At 35.9% G+C, this 23,640-nt stretch overlaps 1 protein-coding gene across 1 annotated transcript in view; it reads left to right on the top strand.

Annotated features, from left to right (window-relative positions):
* Nucleotides 1–23,582, top strand: part of INVS (inversin) — a gene marked incomplete at both ends in the record, with an annotated part of 55,213 nt that extends 31,631 nt beyond the window's left edge. Inside the window, 6 exons of the mRNA XM_010074129.1 lie at nt 2,405–2,572; nt 8,635–8,815; nt 12,217–12,326; nt 16,704–16,875; nt 21,710–21,865; nt 23,353–23,582. Coding sequence (XP_010072431.1) covers nt 2,405–2,572; nt 8,635–8,815; nt 12,217–12,326; nt 16,704–16,875; nt 21,710–21,865; nt 23,353–23,582 — 1,017 coding nt within the window. The remainder of the gene's footprint in view (nt 1–2,404; nt 2,573–8,634; nt 8,816–12,216; nt 12,327–16,703; nt 16,876–21,709; nt 21,866–23,352) is intronic.
* Nucleotides 23,583–23,640: the final 58 nt, after the last annotated feature.

Below are 23,640 nucleotides of genomic sequence, written 5' to 3'. Positions count from 1 at the left end.
CAGTATTAAAGCATTTCCAGATTTCCACACAAAATGTATAGCACTTTTATTCTAGTTTGTGTCATGAGTAGTCACAGAAGCAAGGGTGGAATTCAGGTTGATGAAAGGCAGTCTCAAGGACAGGGTCCAGCAAGTTTGACTCTGATGGGCACGTAGCTTATTCATTTCCTGTACCACAACTATGCACATCAAGATTGTCAAATATAATTCGTGAACATGAGAGAGAATAACTGTCTTTTACACCTACTTCCATGTAGGCAACTGACTGAAAAGCACATTGTGGGTGAGAGAGGTCAGTAAACCAAGGCTCCATTGGGCTCCTGGTAATCAAAATTTTTTGCTTTCTTTGCAGCTGTCAGTTTCTAGGGATACTGGTCAGCTCCAGTTAAGAAATAACATTTCTTAATTTATTCCAAATTTCTACTGATAGAAGTTTTTTCTTTTCAAATCCTGACACACTGTGGTTTCAACACGCTCTATGGTGCTAACCTGTATGTTGTTGTATGTGGTGTGAGTTATCAGACCTTTCCTTGCAGCACCTCCAGTTATGTCTTAGAATGAGCTCTTTTTCAGTGGACTACCAAGTAGACAAAAAGGCTGTGCTATCAAATTGTGTTACCATGGTACTAAACTATCAGCTTAAAGCAACAAACACAAAAAATAGATTCCTTTTTGCCTTCCTCCTTTACAGAGACGTTAAGGATGCAATAGTGAACTAATACATTCTATCTCACTGTTCAAGGATGCTAATCCAGGGTACCATAGGCTTGTACACAAATGTCCCACAGCAGTTATTTCTCTTCATTTTCAAATCAAAGTGCCATGTAATATTTTACATGGGTGAAGGGGGAAGAGAGATAGGAAATAAAGTTCGTTCTGTATCTTGCAACCTTCTGCTGCTTGGCAGTTGGGAGATATATGTCTGATAAATAAAATAGTTGTTAATATACCAACATTTTACTGTTTAAAAAAACCCCACACATTGGTTTTCATATGTAATTATGAGCATTGATAATGCCCATAAAAAGCCACTGGCAGTCAGGAATTGGCAATAGGAGCATGGGTTGCCTTTTGATGTTTTATTGGACTTCCATGGGTCAGTGGGCATTAGTTCAGTAATATTCAGCCTCGGAATTCTGAGTGGTGAAGGACAGTGCAGAAAGTCAAAACCTTTGCTTTAAGATAGATCAAAGTCCAGTGTCAGTATTCAGTGCCATCTTCTGGAGATGTGGAAAGTAATCTTATATGCTTCTCCATGAATTTGTGTTATTCCAAGAGATTTCCAAATTTAAGAGGTACCAGACTAACCACTGCAGTTGTTGTATAGTGCTGCTCTGGTGCTGAGGCCTGCTTCAGATGATCACTCTAACTGGGACATGATTGCTTAATACCAAACTCAGATATTTTCTCCAGGTCTGAAATTGGTGTACCCGACAGCATTGCCCTGTTGGCTGGCTAAGTAGCATGGACAATATTCTGCCATAGTCCAAAAAATCCTCCTACAAAGCAGTTACTTTTCTACCAGAAATACTTAAATTCCAAGCATAAGGGCTTCTCAGTGTGGGTCTCATGTGAGATGATGTAGCTTAGCCCTAATTCAGACCTCAGTAGCAAAGTGAGTATCTACTCAGGTAGATGGGCCTCTTGTTCAGTTTTGTTTAAAGCCTGTTTTCTGGTGGTTTTGAGTTGTCTCCCACCCTAGGTACGTGCTCCATTTTTTGTCAGTCCTCTTTATTGAAGTGTAACAAAAGATTGCTCATTTACCCATTGTTTAAAGCTGGTTTTACCTGTGGTCCCTCGCCACTGCTTAGCACTGGTGGCACCATAAATGGGACGCTGTGTCTAGTTCTGGGTTCTTCAGTACAGTAAGGGCATAGACATACTGGAGCAAGTCCAGTGGAGAGCCACAAAGATAATTAGCAGATTGGAGCATCTGACATCAAGGAGAGGCTAAGAGACTTGTGAATGTTTAGCCTGAAGAAGAGACGGTTCAGGGGTCATTTTCTAAATACCTGATGGGAGGCAGTAAAGAAGATGAAGTCAGACTCTTCTGAGTGGTCTCCAGTGAACAGACAAGAGAATGGGCACAAGCTGAAATGTAATAAATTCTGTTTAAACCTGAGATTTTTTTTGTTAGTTTATGGTGAGGGAAGTCAAACACTGGAACAGGTTGTTCGGAGAGGTTGTGCAGTCTATCTGTGGAGGTAACTCAAAATCTGACTGGATAGTGTTCTAATCAAACTTTTCTAGTTGACTCAGCTTTAAAGTAGAGGAGTTGGACTAGGTGAACTCTTTCATTCTGTGTAAATATAGTTAAATCATATTTCAGTTTCTAACAACTTTAATTTTCATCTTTTATTAATTTTTGAACGTGTTTGTAAAACTTGTGAATATTATATTCCAGCAAACTGCACTGCATTGGAGTGCCTACTACAATAACCCAGAGCATGTGAAACTTCTCATAAAACATGATTCAAATATTGGAATTCCTGATATTGAAGGAAAAATCCCACTTCACTGGGCAGCTAACAACAAGGACCCTAGTGCAATTCACACAGTGAAATGTATTCTGGTAAGAAAGTCTATTATATATGTAACACTTTCTGTATTTATTACTTTACTCTGATAGAAATATTTTGTGTTCTCTTGAAATTTTTCATTTTAGTCCGCTGGCTATTTGAGAATGAAATAATTTGCTTTTCCTAATATCCAGAATTTTGCAAGGAGTCATATTAAGTATTTTTGCTCTCTTGAAAGGGGTTTCTTCTGAGTTCTATGGGTGAATATATTTTCTCTAACTCATGGACTATGCATATTCTCTTATTAGTTTGATGTGTGTAACTATTGATTTGAGGGGAAGGGAGGAAGGGGTTGCAAGTTCTCCTAGTTAAAATGGCCCATCATGTTACTCATCTCTGTTGCATCTTGCACACTGATTTCTTTGTTGTATGTCTTTCTTCATTATTTAAAAGTTTATTTCTAATTAACTGTACTGAAAAGTCTAATTTAATTTGGTCTTTTGTGTCAGAATTCTGAGAAATGTGTGATATTAGTCAGACCACAATCAGTTATTGAGAGACTTCCCAAATATTTTTCTGTACGGATTTAATAATTTTTCCTTGATGGTGTATTTTATCTTTCTGCAGTATTTCAGTTTCATTTTCTATACTGACAGTTGTAATGAGTACAATGAAATCATGTGTTCAGCTTGATTTTAACCTTGACTTTTATTCTGTGGAAATATCTGAACTTCACTAACGTGGAAAGATACAGCAGTCTCAATTGACTTTTTCTCTCATATTACTACAATCTCTCCATATCTTTGTCTTTCAAAGGTGTTTCAGAATGAGACACATATTGATTGTAAGCTACAATAACTTATATGTCTGCCTGATTGGCTTTCAAGTTGAGAACTTGTGTGGTGTATGAAAATTTGCTTTGGTTTTTTCAAGGTTGCATTGATGATCTTACACTATAAAAATAGTTTTTTGAGAAGTTTCCAGTGTCAAATTAATATGATTTTATTTCTGTATTGCTGCTTATGCAATTGTTTGTAATTTGGACTCAGTTGGGAAATAATTTGTCACAAGCAAAATCTTGTCACTAAGTTTTAGCTTGTATATACCATCTACTTTTCTACCACACTAGAGAAATAAATTTGCTGAACTGTAGGTAAGGATTGCTGTATTCAAATACAGACTTTTTCAAACGTTAGATAGTAAAGGTAAATGTTTATAAATGTTGTGGTGGGTTGGCCCCAGCCAACAGCATTAACACCTGCACAGCCACTTGCTCACTCACCTCTTGCAAGACTGGGAGAAAATGTAAGGAAGGCAAGAAGACTTGTGGATGAAGATAATGACAGTTTAGTATGGAAACCAAAAGCTGCGTGCAAAAGGGAATTTATTCACTACTTCCCATCAGCAGACAGATGTTAGCCACTCCCAGGAGAGTGGAAAAAGAACTTCAACATGCTTAACGGTTGCTTGGGAAGACAAATGGTGTAGCCATGAGCATCCTCCCTGCCCAGTCCTTGCCTTAAGCTTTCTTTTGATGAGCATGATGTTATTTGCTAGGGAATATTGCTTGGGTCAGTTCAGGTCAGCTGTCCCTGCTGTGTCCACTCCCAATCTCTTGCCCATCCCCAGCCCACTCTCTGGGGGGAGCAGCGGAGCAGGACACAGCAGGGCATGAAAAAGATAAATCCCTGCTGCTGTGCAAGCCCTGTTCAGTAACAGCAAAAACATTTCTGTGTTATCAGCAGTTTCAGTCGCAAAGCCCAGCACTATACTTGCTGCTGCGAGGAAAATTAACTCCATCCCAGCAAGATGCACTACAAAATGTCAAAAATACCTGTCTCCTTACTGAAAGTGTTCTCAAAGATTCTCTTTAGGTAAAAAAGAATCATGACCGTGTCCAGGTTTTTTGGTTCTTTTTTTTCACTCTGACAGTTAAAAGACTGTATTCTTGATTCCGTCTAGGCTTTTTCATGCATCAACTAAGTTGTTTACATTCCAAATAGTTATACCTATGTATGCTTATTGATGGAATAAGATAGTAAGTTTTAATGCAAAAGTAATTTCGCTTACAGAATATGCTGTAAAAGTTGATGATACAGAAACGTTGTTAGCAGGTAATCAATCTGTTGATTGAATCTGTTGTTGAATATAAATACCTTTTTTTGGTGGTGGTGGTGGCTCAGAGTTTAATCCTTTAGTAAGATCTTGTCTTCTCTCCAAACTGAAGTGTTTTTCTTACTTGTCCTGATAGATATCTACCTATCAGAGCTCACAATCTTTCCCCTCCTTTCTTAGCTACTTTTTGCCATATTACCCATGTAATAGATGTATAGCCCAAACATCAGCTTTGATTCTCATTCCTCTCCAGGTTTTTCACATCCAGGTTAACTTTATAGTTTTTCACATTCTTTCTGCATGGTATTTCTAACATACATATCCATACAGTTAAAATTTCTGTCATCTTGCGTCTTAACTTACATAATTGCATTTCTAAGTTAATGGGAGCATTGTCTTGTAGTGATAGCAGTGCAGAAGGCCTGTGACTCTGTGTCAGTGTTACCTCTCCATTTTTTTTTTAATCATATCCAACACAAACTATTTGTCTTTGCTCTCACGATAGAGTGCTATAAGCTGTAAGTTATGTGTGGTTGCTCAGATAGCAGTCACATATTGATATCCACCACTGGTGAATCTGCATTGTCAGCCTTTGTTACCTGCTGACTAAGTTATGAAAAACAACACTGCTGTTGTTTCTCTCATGTTATCTTTAACACTCTAGAAGAATTCCCCAGAAAATTATTTTTCTCCAGTGTCCTACTAAGAAGTCGGCTATGCTGCTTCACAAAAACTTGACAAAAGTTAAGCTGCTGGTTTTATTGAGACTGCAGTCTATGTTACTGACAAATACTCTTGTATTTTCATGCCCTGCCATCTGGATGTGTCCATTTGTTGTCTCCTGTTTATAAACTCATAAAATTCAGGGTCATCTTTCTGTTTGATGTTTGTATAGTACTTACCCCATTGGGATTGTCAACATAAACAATAATGAAAAGAGCTCAACTGAATGCTGAAGAAGTAAGTTGGGTTTGCAGGGGTCACAGTTTTGCACAAATTGGTTACATCTAATATTGAAATCCATGAAATACAGTGAAAATGGAACTCATGACATATTTAGAAAGTAAACATGTGAAGTAGAGAGAAACTCTAATCTGGAGATCCTCTCATGGTCAACTTCCTTTTCCACCTTTCCAGATTCAGCAGTGCTTGGTTACATGAAAAACGTTGGGAACATTTAAGGAGAAAAGAACAGAATAAGGTTCCATTAATATGATGGAAGCAACTGCTTAGTACTCTCTATTTTGTATCTCTTCTCTTTATTTATTCTTCATGGTAAGAGACATGACGTTTATTTATATAACACTTCCCATTATTGCCTACAATTCCATTGTTCCAATGCCTCGCTTCTGTTACTTCTGTGTATTGTGCTTAAAATATTCATATAGTATGACAGCTTAATTATAGCTGGTTTTACACCAAACCCACTTATAAACCAGAGAAATTACACTGTTGAATGTAGGCAGGAAGAGGCCTACAAAATTTTAATTTAAGTGGCCAAAAATTTCAAAACACATCAGTACTTTTAGACTAGAATGTAAGTAGTGGCTTTATCATTAAATTATTCTTTACCATTTTGGAAAAGTAACACTGTTAATTATGGGGATATGTTCTGGGGAATATCACTGACTCCGAGACAGGAGTTTTAGGAGTAATTGATTTAACATGTCTTTGTGCTTCAGAAGGCTTGAAAATTAGATTTCCAGATTACATCAATAAATTATAGGTAAAGTGAAGAAGCATTTCTTTTCTTGTTTGTCCACTTTGTTCAAATAGGTTTTCCTCTGGTGCAGTTAGAATTTCAGTAATAAACTTCTGTGCATTTATCATTCATTTTTAGTCATTCTTTAAAATGATTCTTGTAAAGATCACTTCTGAACTTTCTGCAGTGGACTCTATACTCCCCCTGCTGTGCTCTCTGAATAGAGAGAAAGTAAGCATATTACCAGTTAGCTTTCTCTTGTGAATTATTAAAGCTAGGCAAGAACATAAAGCTTCACTTTCCACAGTAATGGCTCAGATAAATGCTTTTGAATGCTTATTAAAAGAAGTGTTCATGCTTTGATCATTGTGGTTTGTGCATGTAACAATGTTAACTTTGATTGTATTTTTAGTTAAGAGAGTCACATTTATCAATTTTTGTTTTTAATAGATTATATGTTATTGTACTAGTTGCTAGATATGTTGATGAACTACAATATGTTTCAAATATGTTAGTTTTTTTCTCTAGCGAAACATGGCTGATATAAAAAACTGCATCAGATGCTTTATATATGTGATACAAGCAACTTAATTACTATTTACATACAGTATGCAAAGTATGTAAATGTTTAACTTTAGAAAGCTTATGTTAATAAAATATTAGGAAGTTGACACTGTTAGAAAGTAAGACAGTAAGAAGCAAAGAATCAGATCATTGCAGAGTTGAGGTTACTACTGCAGTATTAATTTACCCAGATTACACTTAGGAAATATGTTTAAAAATAAGTCTAAATAAATTTAATTGTGTTTGTCTATTCAATAGAACATAAAGAATGTACAACCTTGGTAAATTAATATTTGGATAGAAGCCATAACTCTGGAATTTCCTTACTTTCTGCTTCTTGTTTTATTCATTCTCAGTGTTAGGTGTTTGTTTTCTATGTAACAGTTACTGCATTTAAATAATGCAAATATGAGTGATTTTGTAGTCTGTTTGTGTACTTAGGGAAGCCAATAGGAAAAATTGCGATTAGTTTAGGGAGAAAGGGATCAGCAACCTGCTTTAACTGTTAACAAGCTGCACTTATCACAATCTCTCCCTCCTCTTTCATAATATATTGTAAGACATAGTGTGGCTCTGTTTTTTAAGGAGGATTGTTCATCTTAGTTGGTATAAGTTAAAATCCACTCTATTGTTGGAAGTTAAAAATCTCACGACTACACTACTTTTTTCTTTTGGACAGAGTTCCCTTGACTTCAGTGAGTTTTTCTGAATTGTTGGAGATAAAACACTAGACTTACTTCCTATAGTTTATTTAAGCTGTTGTTTTGACATTCTGCTTCTGCTCCAGATGCTTGGTGTCCTCCATCCTGAGTTTCTATTGTTTTATTGTTTACCATTTTCTTTAGAGTTACCTCTTTTTTTCAGGAAAGTGAAATTTAAAGTTTCTATTTCATGGGCCTTTATGATATTTGCCATTTGGAGATCTCTGCAGTGCTAAGATGATGTTCATTTGTGCCTGTTCTGTTCTTTTGCCTGAGAAATAAAGTCATGAAGAGAAATTTGTCTAGAAAAAAATTGATGAGAGAGGAAATTGTCATAATATGAAACTATATAGCTAAGGGCCTTATCCGAAAGTAGTTTAGCCTATTTTTTAAGATAATGTGATGAAAAGTAAAGTTATATCTATAAATGCCTATGATATGTGATCAAATGACTAATCACAATACTTCTACAGATTTTTTTGATTCAAAATTAAGCCTGTTACAAGTAGATGCATTCATTAGAACTACTGTCTACCTTACTTCTATCCTGTCAGCTAGAGATCTTGCCCTTTAGAAGTACTCTGATAGTCATGTGGTTTTAAAATGCTAGAAAAATATTTTTATAAGGGGAGTGCAAATATGCAAATATGCAAAAAGAGGAGTGTCCTGGGAGCAAAATATGAAGATACATATGTCATGTTAAATTTAGAAAATCGAGTGAGAAGATCTAGTTATTTTCACAATAGTCCTCTAAGGATCTGTGTAAGCAGCCACTTGCACAACAGACTGGCAAAACTACAGGGTATGTACTAGAAATCAGGTCTTGTACAATAATTAAGTAAGTATAAAAAAAACCCATAAGAAATACTTGAAAATAGCCCACACTTAATAGAAGTATTTGTAGAACTATATTCTACTGAACAAGGATAGTTTATCTCCTTATATAAAAGACTAAAAAAAGAAATCTTAAAGGAGTATATAGCTTTTCTCTTCAACTTAATTTTTTTTTTTAATTTTGTATTTTTTTTTAAAGGAAGCTGCACCTACAGAATCTCTGCTTAACTGGCAAGACTATGAAGGACGAACTCCCCTTCATTTTGCTGTTGCTGATGGGAACTTAGCAGTTGTTGATGTCTTGACCTCCTATGAAGGCTGCAATGTGACATCTTATGACAACTTGTTTCGAACTCCCCTTCACTGGGCAGCCTTACTTGGTAAACTGGACAATGCTGAAGTCATTTAGTAATTAACTGACTGTGGTGTTTAATCTTTGCCTCTGGTTTTTGTTTCATACCAGCCTGGCATTATGGTAACTAGTCTCGTAGAACAATAATAGTTTCTCCTAGACCAGGATTAGATGTTTGTGTGGAGACTGGTTTTTTTTAGCTTCATATTCTCCAAAGCATTGTAAAATTGAGTACTTCAGCAGACTATATATGCTTATGATTTAAGAACGCTTAGAGCATATTGAGAAGTTCTTGCGTATATAGCTTTGCTCCTAGGTTAAAAAACAGTTTCTTAGGACTCAAAAAACCCGATACTCTAGAGGAGTGGTCTCCGAAGTGGGGTGTGCACACTCCAGTGTGCATGCAAGACAATCCATTGGGGTGCATGAAGAAAATATCAGAACTTATGTATTTTTTTATATCTGAAAAAATAAGAAAACTTTACTAGTATTTCATACACGGATTGATGCTAGCACCCTCAGTTGGTCCATACGTAAGATGGTCACGCAGGGTTTGTGAGGTTCCTGAGGGAAGTGACTGCTCCACAATGCAGAGGGGGTTGACAGTGCCATCATAACTCACTCTTTCATCTTACTGCAATGTATTGCAGTTTGCATGTGCCCAGTTAAGTGGATTTGTGGCTTGTATCTAGTTTTTACTAATCTACGCCTCACAAAAGAGAGAGACGGCTTTAAAAGGTTCCTGCAAAGAAACCACAGATAATCTGATAATGCAAGCACAAGTGAACATGAAAATAGCAGAGTTGGCACTTCTACTCCTGGTTCAAGCTCTTCATCAGACACATTATGACAATCTAACCAGCTCTGACAAGAAGTTTTATTCAGATAAAGTTTTTTCTGTTCAGACTGCTACTCTTGAGACACAGATGCTCTCGCATATGTGAATTCTGCACTGTTTGGTTTTACAAGTTACAAAATTGGATCTTTGCAAAACAGGTAAAAACTTGATTAAATATAGCCCAAATTCAGGGAAATGCACCTCATAAAATGGCAGGCACAAAAATAATGTGATTTAGAAAATGGAACTCCTATTTTCCATTCTCCTATGTGCAGGAGGAAAAAATAAACACCATGCACTGGATAAAAAGAAAGAATCTTCAAACACTCTCTCTCTCCCCTTTAAGGCTTCATCCCCATGACCCTTTGGGACACTGCAGACAAAGAATGCCAATAAAAGAATGAGATTGCTCACTGGAGCAAGTTACTGCAACTCCAGTGACAATATACATGTAGTTTGATTATGTTTGGTTTTTTTTTAAAAAAAAAAGTGTTCTCAGATTTGCATTTTCATTCAAGTTGGGATATTGAATTTCTACAGAGAAATTGTAAAACGTTTGAAGTGTCATAGGATTATTTTCCCAAAGAAACAGTCATTAACACTTGGTTCTGTCCAAGAAGCAAAATTTATCATGTTTTGAAATTGATTATATTTAGGAGAGAAGTTTTGTCTTTTGGAAACATGAATTGTCTAATCACTGTGGAATAAAGGGGAAAGATGTGCCAAGACCTCCAGAGTCCTTTGTGAACTTGATGAGGTCTCTAGGTGGCATATGCCCATGGGGAATTTCTGACGGGTAAATCAGAAATTTCTTTTTTTTCAGTTAGATACTAGATGCTGTGTATATATCTCAAGGAGTCTAAGATGTTCCTAAATGGGTTAACAGTAGGAGGTTTTAAGTAGCGCATGGATACAGCCACAAATATTCTGTTAAAGGTGGTGTGGTGGGTTACATGTGACTGCATCTTAGGGCGTTGTTGCTCCTGTTACCTTTTATTTTGTGTAGACAAAAGTCTCAGCCAAGTTACATCACTTCTAAATAAAAGGACTACAGAAATGACAGTTCTTGACCTCAAGAATGACATTCTTATGTCTACATTAATGTCCAAGTGAGATCCATCTTTGCACCAATTTATTCATTGTTGCACCCAATACAATTTTTTTTTCAACTCCTTCAAGCCTGATTTCTTACAGATAATCTAGGTAGACCTCCTGATTACAGAGTTCAGCTACCTTTTTTCTAGTTGTGTCCTGAAAGTTGTCTTAATGTCTGAAAGGAAAGAGGAGCCTTCCTGTATACCCTAAAGCCCCTAGAGCAAACTAATCCCCACATAGCTGTTTATCCTTTTTGACCTAAGTTGACTATTTGCTCTCGTTTCTGATACTTCTACACATATAAAGTCAGAGTGCCATTCCACAAAAGAAGGCTTGCCTAGTCCTCTGTCACTTAGGTTTTTAAAAGCTACAGACCACAGCTATTACACAGCTTTACACTGTAATTGTCAGTGTTTTCATTAAAAAAGTTTACTGCTAGTAGAAATGTTTACCTACTTTTTTTCATTTACTCTAATTCAAGTCAGCTGTGCAAAAGTAACAAGCTGCAAAATTGGTTGTTTTCCACACATGCTGGGAGATTTCTTCTGTAAAATCAAAATATTTTTATGTGATTTATGCCTTATAGTATCTCTTCAAATACCAAATCATTAAGATATTCTGTGAGTTGCACATGCCTACGAAAGAAAGCATATGAAAGGATCAGTTGACTTTAGTAACAATATACTGTGTTGTGCCTTTGCTTTCCTATCTGTGAAGTAAATATAATGTTTACCCATCCCCCCAAAATTAGTGATTTTAATCTAAAAACATTCTAATCAGTTTTGATGGAAGAAGTGGTGTGTGTCAGTTTGCTGTTTATTGCAGATACGGCAGCTGGTAGGAGACTAGCCTCCAGATTCTGCTATACTTTTTTAGTTGAAGTTTTGATTGAATAAAACCTAAGTAAAGAATTTACACTTAATTTCTGTAAAACAATGTGATGTGGGATGAAATCATCAGTGGTGGTTTAGCCTACCTTTTAATGTAGATGGACAAGTGCACATCATCATCAGGGTATGCTCACTTGAGTGCTTCTGACTGACTTCTCACTCAAATGAAGCATCTCGGCTGAATTGTCAGAAGCTTTTTCTGGAATTACTCAACTTATTCATTGCAATGTTAATATCGCAGTTGTCTGACCAGCTACTGCTGGTTTCTTTGTTTCGAGCAATGCTCTAGTGATTTCTTTTAAAAGAAATAGAAAATCATTCCACATGTTCCTATTCATAGGTCATTCTGATTTACAGATGCCCCTCAAAAATGAGGGTACAGATTTTGGAAGTGGAACACTATTGAGAAAAAGGTGAATGCCAGACTTAAAAGTTCAAATATCAAGTCTTATGCTTCTCTCTTATGTTTAGAGTATAATAGCTACAACACAAACATACTATTAATTATTGAAATCTGTTAATTTTCTTCTTTTTTTTTTTTTAATAGAGAAGTGTTTGACTTTAGGATTTGATACATATGTGGTTTTATTATATTGTTTTTCTCAGGTCATGCACAGATTGTCCATCTCTTATTAGAAAGAAATAAGTTTGGAACTATCCCATCTGATAGTCAAGGTGCAACACCCCTACATTATGCAGCACAGAGCAACTTTGCTGTAAGTAGCACATACCCTGAATGTGAAGTAAATATATTTTGCTGAAATATTTATAATGTAACAAAGTGTTTGAGTAGTTTTTAAAATAAAACAAACACAGTGTTGTCTGCACAACCTTAATTCAGAGTTTTCCTATGTTATGTGATATAAATGTGGCTAATTTCAAACTATTAAAAACAGGTTTTAAAAAACTAAATAGCTGTGCAAAGAAAAGCCCTTTGATCTATATGTTTGCATCAGAACACACTGTAGTCTTTTAGGTACTTCAGCAGAAAGCAGAATGGCACCTACTATTTTACAGTGCTTTTGCTTTGTAAGGTTCATTATAGCAAAATCTAAGCAGTTATAAGATCCCCTGTATGAGTATTTGCACAGCTGTTTCAGTACCAGTCAAACCAGTCTTTGCCTTCAAGAAGGTGATTAACTTATTAATATTTGCCATTATGAATGAACCATTGTCTCATAAAGCATGGCTAAAGAGCAAGTACCTTTTGTCACAATTCTTCGTGAACACTATATTTATGAAAGTTTTTTTAAGTTGTTAATATTTTTTAATTATTTTTTTAAATTCAGACAACAAAGAAAATTGGTTTCTCAGACGGCCTAATTGTTATATTTTTGGTAGAATAGGTAATTTTTTTCCAGAGCAAGATCAGATATGGTAGAGGTAAGTATAAAACTCAGCTGTTTAATGGTTGCTGGTTATAGATGTTATTATAGTAGTTCTCAAGCAGTGGAACTTAAGAAGGCTTTTGTTATGCTGCTCTGACTCTCAGATGAATTATGCCGTGCATAGTAAGCTCAGAGCTCCCATCTAAGTTTTCTTTACAAAAAGGGTTATTTAGTGCCTAATTGATGTAGTTATGTAGTGCATATTGCAGCGTTTTCTTAACAGGGATACTAATTTGGGTCTTTCTTGCAAGGCCCCATGTTAATTTTAATAAAACAAGTAAAATTTCAATGCCCTTGAGAACCATTCAAGTTAACAAATCCAGAAGTACTATTGAGAGATGGAACAGACCAATGTACATTAATGCCACATCTGCCACCCTCTGTTTCTGTGTGAGACTGAGTTTTGGGGTTTTGGTGGGGTTTTTTGAGGTGGTCTTAGTAAGACCATACTGATATTTTTTTGAATTCAGACTTTCATTGGAGTATATCTCTGTGTCTAATTTACGCCTTTTTAGAGAATTTTTTTATTTATGCTGATTATTGTCCATTACATGGTATGTACAATTTGGGTCTGACTCACATGCCTCAAATATTTATGTGGTAAAAGCCTTTCTTTCTAGTTTGAGACAGACTCATGGGAAAGACTGGATGTTTTTATTTACAATCTGGTGATTATCTCCACATGCTTTTATCTTTTTTTTTCTTTTCTATATTGATACGTTCCTAAAAATGATTTTTTATGCTGGCTTTCTTTCTCTGGGCTTGATTCAGTTTATGAAACATCTTCATTATGTTGCTGCCTTTTGATCCCACCAGCCAGCCAAACTATATCATTTAGGTTTTTGTGGAGAAATAGAGTAGGTGATGGACTCAGACATTCTTTTGCAGTCTTGTGTACTTGCAATGAAGGTACTGATTCCCATCTTACATGAAGAATCAAACAGGAGAGTCTCGTTCAGATCTGAAGCCTCTTTTTTAGCTGGTGATGTATCCAAGACCCCTTGTTTATGCATGCATAAATTATGTCTGGAGTTACTCTCTTTTTTTTTAACATTCTGGTTGTTTCTGAGCACCACTATTTGTGGTTTTTTTTTTTCCTCTATCACATACACATCCTTGAGAAATTCCCACCATTTCATTCCGTATCCATAGTCAAACAACTGAGTGGAGACACATCCGTGTTGTTTTGGCAGTAGCATCTGTGTATTTATGGTTTGAGAGCCATGTGGCTGTTCTCTTCAGACTGCCCAAGTTTGGATAGGCATGGTGTGTTTCTCAGTTAACATGAGATGTTTCTTAGTTCCTAACAAGAAGAAGAAAGTTTATCCTTTTGTGTTTATTATAAAGTGTTGTGTTGCTTTTAGTTTTATTTAACTGAATATCTTGTTCTTTGTTCTGTTTTTCTGTGGGTTACTTACTCTAATATGACGTTTTTGGTTTTTTAAAGACTGAAGAGACTTAGCTGGCACTTAATTTAGGTGAAGCATTTGCTCTCTAAAACTAACTTATCCCCACCTATTACAGAAGGAAAAGTTCTAGAATAAAAGTTATTTAATATAACCACCCAGACAGATCGCCTGAAGTTTAGATGGCTTATCTATCCTCCAGATGGTCCAAGTAAACATATTTTTTAAATTTTAAAACTTTATTTGTGAAGGCAGATGCTCTATTAGTATTGATTTTAGTATGCAGAATACACAACTAGATACATGTTATTTTTTCTGAATTTTTCTGGAGATGTCCAACACAATGTACTTCCCCTTCACATAGTTGTATACAATGATGTAGTAAATGAAATATGGATACCCATGTCTGATTTTTGAATATTCAGAAAATAATATTTAGTAATTTTCAGAGTTTCTTGATAGCACTGAATGAAGTGATCCAGGTTTACTTCTCTCCTTTACTGTTGTTTCTCAGATTTGTTATTTTTTATTTTGTTTTCTCCCCTTTTTTTTAATAGAGGTACAATACATGCATTTTTTAATGAGAAAATACAGATAAAATTTAAAGTGGTTGATGCTTTTATTTTCTGATTTCTTAACCATCCTGTTCTAATTTAATTTCATTTTGTTTTCAAGTTGTAATAACTTCATTTTGGAAAATAACTTATAGCAGTATGGGATTTTCTTCCTCTTTTTTCCATTAAAAACACTAGTAATAAAAGAGTGGTTGAAAGAAAGGTTGCTTTGCTAAAACTTAGTGGAAAAATAAAATTACTTATTTATGTTTGCAGAGTGTGTGTGCCTTAGTATAGAAAAGGTCCAGCCTTCATAATGCTTTTCACTTCATAGGATTTCAAGCAGTGCAGAGTACTGGTAGGGGTTCTGAGTTGCTGGCCTAATGAATAGCCGTTTATATCTGAGGTGTAGTGGTGGCCAGTGTGAGTACACAAAGCTATAAACACATGCTGGTTTGTGTGGAAGGCTTAATGCTTCCATTCCTTATTATTTGTGGCTGGACCTTTTTGCAGTAAGCTGGTAGTTCAGTTATGGACCCAAATCCACAAAGCTGTTAGGATCTTAGATCACATTAACATAAGCTAAATGAGAAATTTCCTGTTTCTTTAGAGGGATGAAATAATAAGTCATGGTTAAACAAAATCCAAACTAATCAATAGGACTTAGGCATTTAAACACCTCTGTAGTTATAAGCATTTGATTCCTTATAGCCAAGCAATTCTCATTCTACCCAGAGCAGTGATAGAGCTATTTTGGGGTCACATGGGGGAAAGGATAAAATAATGTTAATACTAAAATATAAATATAAAATAAAATAATGAAACCCACTTTTTTCAGTTTTTGTTTGCTGTCCTCTCAGTGGCTCTTAAGAGAGGTTTATCAGCTGTTAAATACACAGCCTTTGTAAGATAGATAGATGGAAAAGGGAGAATCTGCCCCTGCTTCTTTTTCTTGCAGTACTGATTTCCTTTCCTTCCCTTTCCCTTTCCCTTTCCCTTTCCCTTTCCATTCCTGTGTGGCTTATTAAGAGTTTAGCAGCAGGTTAAACAAGTGGATTTGTTTGCTGAGAGCTTAACACAAACACAGCATTTGAAGAAATAATTATTTTTGCTTTGATTTAAATAGAGATTTTAATGTAACAGTTACAGTGGAAAGCCTGGACTCAGATGTAAAGATTTTATTAATCTTTTTTGATTTATAATGTTTCAGTACTTATTAACCTGTTGCTATTATTGAATATTAGGAAATATGTCTGTGTTGCCCCAAAAGTACTTTTTTTTTTCTTGAATAGTCAAATCATTAGAGTGTAGCAAACTTAAATATTTGCATGTGCGGTGATATTTAGAATTGCAGCAAAAAATATGTCAGGAGAATATTTTGAAGGAACATTATTTTAGCATTATAGTACTACAATAATATTTTGATAAGCCAATAATATTTTTTCCATTGCTTTCTTCACAGTGACTGCAGTATCTTTTACTTCCTTATAATGAACACATGATGTTTGAAACTAACATATGAAAGAAATGACAGTGTTAAACTCATAGTTAAGGATGAGCTATGAATATTGACAAGGAAAAGAGCGTAGCAGAAAATACAGGGCTCCTTTTGAGCTTATACTGTCTATGAGCATGAAAAAGAAAAATGAACTTTGATTTGCTTCGTAAACAGCTAAATGAGACACAATAGTTTCTTGTTGTTAGAGATTCCTTTTACGGTTAATTTCAATAGCATGTCTTTTCAGGAAACAGTTGAAGTATTTTTGAAACATCCTTCTGTAAAAGATGACTCAGATCTTGAGGGAAGAACATCCTTCATGTGGGCAGCTGGCAAAGGCAGTGATGATGTCATTAGGACTATGCTGACTTTAAAATTGGATATTGATATCAATATGACAGACAAGTACGCTGGCACAGGTAAGATGCTTTACAATAAAGAGGCACTGAATGTTTCCAGTTAGTGTGATATCTACCAAAAAAACCAACATTGTTAGAAGCTGCGTTAATCTTTTCCTGGATGTCTACCTTAATCCTGAAAATATTTCTGCATTAGTTTAAGTATGTGTGTGAGTCACTTCTTTGCCTTATTGTGGGAAAGAAACAAATCTTTTTCTACGCAGATTGGGCCAGTTCATTTGAAACATGGCAAGCAGAGGAAAAAATGTACTGCTATGCTGCTATTTAGCTGGATCTGTAATCCTGGGAAAGGAAGAGCTGTCCTGTATTTTGAAGAGTAAAATGCAATATAATTGCATAAATAGCCCTCCCTGAAAATGCCTGTTAAAAAAAATTGAAACAATATAGAGCAAACTAACCGGTGAAGTGGCTAAATTATCATGAAAATCATAAGTACCATAGTTATTTGTGAAGATATTGTAATAAAGATTAGAACTATTGCACTTTTTTGTTGTCCAAATAAGAGGTTAAACTTGATAACCCCCAAGTTTATCATCCCATTATCTGCCTGAAGCAACATATAGGTATGCAACACAGGGTTTCAGAATTCAAGCATGCAAGTCATGACATTCTAAATTTCCTATAGCAACTGTGAATTTGTCTCCTTTAATGAAAAATTATAAGAAATTGTGGTAGAAATATTGTACCTAGTAGTACTTTCAACAAAAATAGAATAACAGTTCTGACAGAGGTGTTGAAGGGTATGTGTATTCAATGGTGTTGAAAATACAGGTGAAAGTAGTGGAGATGTATAGCGTGCTGATGACACCTGAATAAAAAAAAAAAAAAGGAGAATGTGGATATATGGGGCAAAAATTGGGGGCGGGGGGGGGGAGGTGCAGGAGTAGGCTGTGTGGGAAGAGGTCATTAACTACCCTGTGCCAGTTACAGCTAGGTCATGGATTTAGAAGTACAAAAATGTATACCTATGTATAATAGGTAGTAAAATGATAGCCAAGCTGATAGTCAGAGCAGACACCCACGAATAATACAGGAGATGGCATTTCTCTTGAAAGGAAAACTATGTTATTTTAAACAAACAAGAATGTGTATTGCAATGTTTATTTATATAAATTTTAATATATTTGTTTTAAGGCATACTTAAGCATTATCTTTTGGCTGCACACATACAAACTAGCCTTAGTTGCACGCTTCGATTTATGGAACATGCAGCATAGATCTATCCCAACCAAGAAACAAAGATACGAGTTTAACAGCTTTTCTCTTTTCAGATCACACTTCGAATTAACATACAAATGGTAAATAAATGGAATGCCACGGCTGTATGGTTCAGGATTTGAAAGACAGCATATATGAATATTACTTTCATATAAAAAAAATGAAATTTTTATTTCCTCTGGCTGTATGGGGGGGTCTTTACACAAAAAGCCAAATACAGTTATCATAAAATTCTATTAAAATATCTAAATTATTTCTTTCATACAGATCAACCCACAAAAAAATCAGTCTTTCCAAGTTATGATAGTTTGTAGTTTTTGAGTTTAAGGAATAGTGCAACAAATAAAATCTCAGTCTTCATTTTTGGATGACTTTACAAACTACATACTCTACCATTTTAGTCTTGTTTCATCTTTTATTGCTTGCCCATATTTGTTCCTTCCTGACAGTTCTCTTTTGAATACCTCACAATATTTGTTTCAGACCTTAGGGTGCAGTACTGTCGTAGTCACTGTGCAAACCTCCTCCTTACAAGGGGTTTTCTTCTTTGCAGACAGTAATCATAGAATCATAGAATGGTTTGGGTTGGAAGGGACCTTAGAGATCATCGAGTTGCAACCCCCTTGCTATGGGCAGGGACACCTTCCATTAGACCGGGTTGCTCAAAGCCTCATCCAGCCTGGCCTTGAGGATAATCACATACTGTGTTTCTGAAATTACTCAGGGGTGGATTTCATGCTTGAATAATTCAGGTGGTTGGGTTTGCTACCTTTCGTAGCAGTGATATGTAATCACCTTTTAATCTTGATATTGTTGTAGGGCTTTTAATCCAAGGAAGCAAATGGATTTTGCATTTACTTGAAACTGCCTTTGAATGGTCTTAAAGTGGGGAACTATGGCATTCGTTGCTTGCTCTTGAGCAATCTGAATTTTACCATTGTAAAAGCATGTGCAGCAGCATGGGCTTTATTACAGTGAGCTGTAAACTTAAAAAGAAGCTCACCAGTAAATCACACTCTGATTTCAAACCTTTTTTTTTTTCTGAAACTTCTTAATCATTCCCCAGTTTTGGTGAGGCAAAAGTAGCGTTGTATTCTGACAGGAAACTATGCAGTAATAGAAAATAGCGTACATGCCACCGTGCCTGGGATACAGTTGCTGAGGAGAGTTCAAGTTTGTGTTTTTCTGACTTTTGTGTGACGACTCAGTTAAGCTCAGTTATAATGTTGCGTTAACGCAGCCTTTTCCATTTACTTAAAAAGAGCAAGCTCTCCATTCAGCTTTGCTAGAACATCCAGACTCTCCGTATTGTGTAGGAGAATGACACCAAGGGAAAGGAATTTCCCTGTTCTCAGAGATCAGCGCTGCAGGAGCATTACAGGGGCAGCTTTATAGCTCTGCCGTCACTGCGTACAATGGAGAGGGCTCTGTCTGTCGGCTGAACAAAGGGCCTATTGTGACCAGCTGGCTGAAGAATCTCTTCAGTCACCGTGACTCCATCACAGAAAATTTGGCTTACAAGAAAATATTGAGCACAAAGTGTGAAACAAGATGCCTGCGTCAGAATGAGTGATAGAGGGGAAGAGCCGGCCAAGCTGACACAGCAGCTCTTTTTCTATTGTATTGTTATGCACACCCCATGTATCATCTGATGGAGTGTTTTACTGCCTTTGGTTTCATAAGAAATGCAGTACAAAAACCAGAACCTAGAGTTTACTGTGAGGTCAGACCATGAAAACCAGGCCCATGCAAATGTAAGAAGTGGCAGGGATCTCATTCTTGTCAGATTTCTACTGATAGCCTCCCACTCGCCTAACTACTGCAGATTGTGCTGCTTACAGATGTTTTTCACAAGTGTGATGAGTGCCCCTGTGCTTTTTAGCTGCAACAGTTAAACATCAGTATCATCTTAAAGGCATTATTTCAATTACTAAGGCAGTACTTCTCATACTGGCTCTGGCTGTGACGCCAGTTCTTCCTGGAAGCACCTCATTTGCCTGTATCGCAGTTCCAATTACTGTCACTGATTCTGAGAATCTGTTTTAAGGCAACACACTTCAGCTGGATTTGGTTCATGGACAGTATGAACAACCTGTGCATTTTAGTAGTGCCTGTGTAACAGGTTATGGTGGGTTACTGTTTCATAAGCTGTGTGAAGTTGGTACCAGTGGTAAATGGTAGCAGGAAAATAGAAAGAGCCTGACTGTTTTCATATGCTGGCTGTGGTTCAAGAACCAATGCCTTCTAACGCTGGCCTTCGTGGTGTGCCTTTCTGTATAATGCCCCTACTGGATCCTGACCATGCCTGTTTTAACATTAAACAAGTAGAGACATGTAGGTACTGTTTACAGCCCCGCATTTACTTGCTTGAGCAGACTGAATTCTCACCAAGGATGAATATTTATGAAATTTCATCAGGAAATATTAATTCACTTTACTAGATGTGCATTTATGAATTGCACTGTTTTGTATTTTCATTCTAAATTATTTTGCTTTTGTCATCTGTGAAATATTCTATATGTAAGGCAGCATGAGAAGGTAGATTATCTGATTCAATTGCTGAGTACAGGAAATAATCCAAAGCATTTTCAAATCAAATTTTAAGTGAATTCACCAATGTATGTGTCCTCCGTTGGTTTGAAATCTCATTGCTGTGTGAGGTTCTCCTTTCCTTCAAAAAGAACCATGAACTGGCTGGACTGGCCTTTCAGCATTTTCCTCAACTCCAGCTGACAGTGCTGGCAGTATGCTGTGTTAGTCGATAGCAAGTTCAGTTATAGGACACCACGTCTTTGCCTCTGAGGTCTAAAGTATCTAAAGTAGCTCTGTGTTATTTGTTGATTTGGACTCAGTGAAGTTTGCATACATTGAGTATGAGATGGCAAAGAAAACTATGGAGGCGTAGGAGTCTGCAGAATCAACAGTTTTCATACAACTTCATAAATTGTTAGGGTAAGGCATATTGTAGTATCAGGTCTTTACATCACCTTTTTCTCTTTCCTGAAGAAAACAGGGAGCTGCAGATACTGTGCAAGATGTGATGGCCTTGCTACATAATTTTGTGTAAAATTTTCTGCAATTCTGAAAAAAAAGGGGGGAGAAGGAAGAGCTGGGTGGTTATCTGGAGTTAGTTTTGAGATAGCTTTGCTTATTTGAAAGGAAAAAAAAAAAGATATTTTTGGGAAAACACTGAAGAAATAATGAAAGCTTTCTTTCACTGGCAATGGGCAGTTTAATCTCCACTGGAGTGATGTAAGAAATGTCACAAAACAGAGGCAGAAGTAGATCATGTTGTATTCTCTTAGTCAGAAGCTGTTAACCTTCCACGAATCCCCAGTACAAGCCAATCTTGGTGGTCTTAATGTCAGAATTTATATTTGTGCAAGTTAGAAAAATTTTTCAGGGCTAACAGTTTTTCTGCTTGTTGCTCTGTTGCTTTTATGGCAAGAAAATGTGGCTAATGATCACTTGTTATGATTCTTCAGTTTCTTATGGTTGAAAAGCACTTTTTTCCCCAAAATGGTTAAAATTAATTTTTATTTTGACTGGTTTAATATAGTGAATCTCCAAAGCTCATGATATTGTGATTTCTTTTTCCTACTACTTATTCTTTTAGCATTACATGCTGCTGCCCTTTCTGGCCACGTCAGCACTGTGAAATTGCTATTGGAACATAACGCACAGGTAGATGCTTTGGATGTCATGAAACATACCCCACTTTTCCGAGCCTGTGAGATGGGACACAAAGAAGTGATACAAACACTCATTAAAGGTCAGCTGTTATGAATTTACAAACCTGTTCAGAGTTTTGATGCTGCTTTCTGTGGGATGGGAAATAAACAGCATAGCTGAGCAAGAGGTGGGATAGAAAATTACTTTTCTAAAGCAGGTTTTGTCTGTACATACCCTTTGTGAAACAGCGCTAGTGAATGTAAAAGATTATCAGACTGTTACGTAAAATGGCTAGAAGAGTTAAACATAACACTTTCAAAATTGGGATCTTTCTTTTCAGAGCTCTTTTCTGCTCAGGCTTTTTCAAGTATGTTCTAGTCTCTTAAACTACCTCTTCCCCAGCAAGTCATTGGTTTTCTTTCTTTTTTTTTTTTTCTCTGGTAAATAAGGCCAAATTAAGCTTTCTTCTCTTTTGTGAGAAAGTATTTTTAGGCTTTGAAGACTTTTTGACTGCTTAAATGAATCTTTATTTTTTAATGAAGGTAGCTATCAAAAATACTAAATCATTAATATTTTCAACTGCTTGGTTTTTGTAAGCAATATTTTATTTGTAGACAGAAATAAGATTTAACAACATACACAGTTTTAGATAATCATAAAAATTGCTGAAGTGGAAGAAGTATGGTGAAAGAACATTGGTATCTTAGATGCAAAATTCTGTCGTAGCTTCACAGAAAAATTCTAAGTAGATGGAAGCAGTCCCCCTCCTACTTGAGATATCCAATTTATGGACAGTTGAAGTATCAAGGCTATCAAGTTGCAAGTTTTCCGTCAATCAACCTTTCTTACTGAAAAGCGTGCTTCCCTCTGTGATCTGCTGGGCGTATTTTAACCTCTGTTAAGCTCTTCCTCCCACTACCTATGCCATTTAGTTGTTGTAGATGCAAGAAGCTTGGTTATCAGAATCTGAGTTATGTTTAATTAAATCTTTTAGGATAAAGACAGTAATTGTTGCTGGTTGGTTCAAGTTTGTATGTTTGTAGAGTTTTATTTTGTACAGAGGTTTTACATCTTACAAGACCAATAGAGAAATTAATTATCCACATAAATTAGTCTTAGCATGCTTGAGTTAAAAAAAATCAAGCTTTTTTCAAAAATAGTTCTTGTACTGTGAATATTTTATCTTGTCTGCTTTAAAGATTTAAAAAGATGTTTCGTCTGAAGTCTAATTTTCAAGAGTGATTTTGTTGTTAAGATATAAAAGTTTCACTGAAAATTAATAGGCCTGAAACAAATAAGGCTGTTTTTTTCAAGGGCATTTGACAAATCTGGAGATTCTAAAGCATCTGAGAGGGTACTCAGAAGCTTGTAAAAAGTTAGGTGCCTGACCCTCACTGAAACGATTTCATTCTCAATTAATTTTGATTGAGATTTTAGGATTTGAGTAATGAAAGTGAAGTTACTTTCAGAAATATTTCTCTGAATTATCAGAACCAAATAAGTTCTAGTTGAACATAAACCTATTATTTTTTTCTTTTCATTCAAAAGTATTTTATTTTTATGTTCAAAATGTATTTGTTGTTATAGGAGGAGCAAGAGTAGATTTGGTTGACCAAGATGGCCATTCACCCCTTCACTGGGCAGCCCTGGGAGGAAATGCTGATGTGTGCCAAATCTTGATAGAAAATAAAATCAACCCTAACGTGCAGGATTATGCAGGCAGAACACCTCTGCAGTGTGCTGCTTATGGAGGTTACATTAACTGCATGGTAGTGTTACTGGAAAACAATGCAGATCCAAATATTCAGGATAAAGAGGTATGTTGTTCTTTACTGGACTATTTCATTAACTTCAGAATAGTAGTAAATAATAATA

The sequence above is a fragment of the Pterocles gutturalis genome, unplaced genomic scaffold, assembly GCF_000699245.1.
Source record: "Pterocles gutturalis isolate BGI_N339 unplaced genomic scaffold, ASM69924v1 scaffold7372, whole genome shotgun sequence".
Lineage (NCBI taxonomy): Eukaryota > Metazoa > Chordata > Aves > Pterocliformes > Pteroclidae > Pterocles > Pterocles gutturalis.
This window is presented reverse-complemented; position numbering and strand designations above follow the sequence as displayed.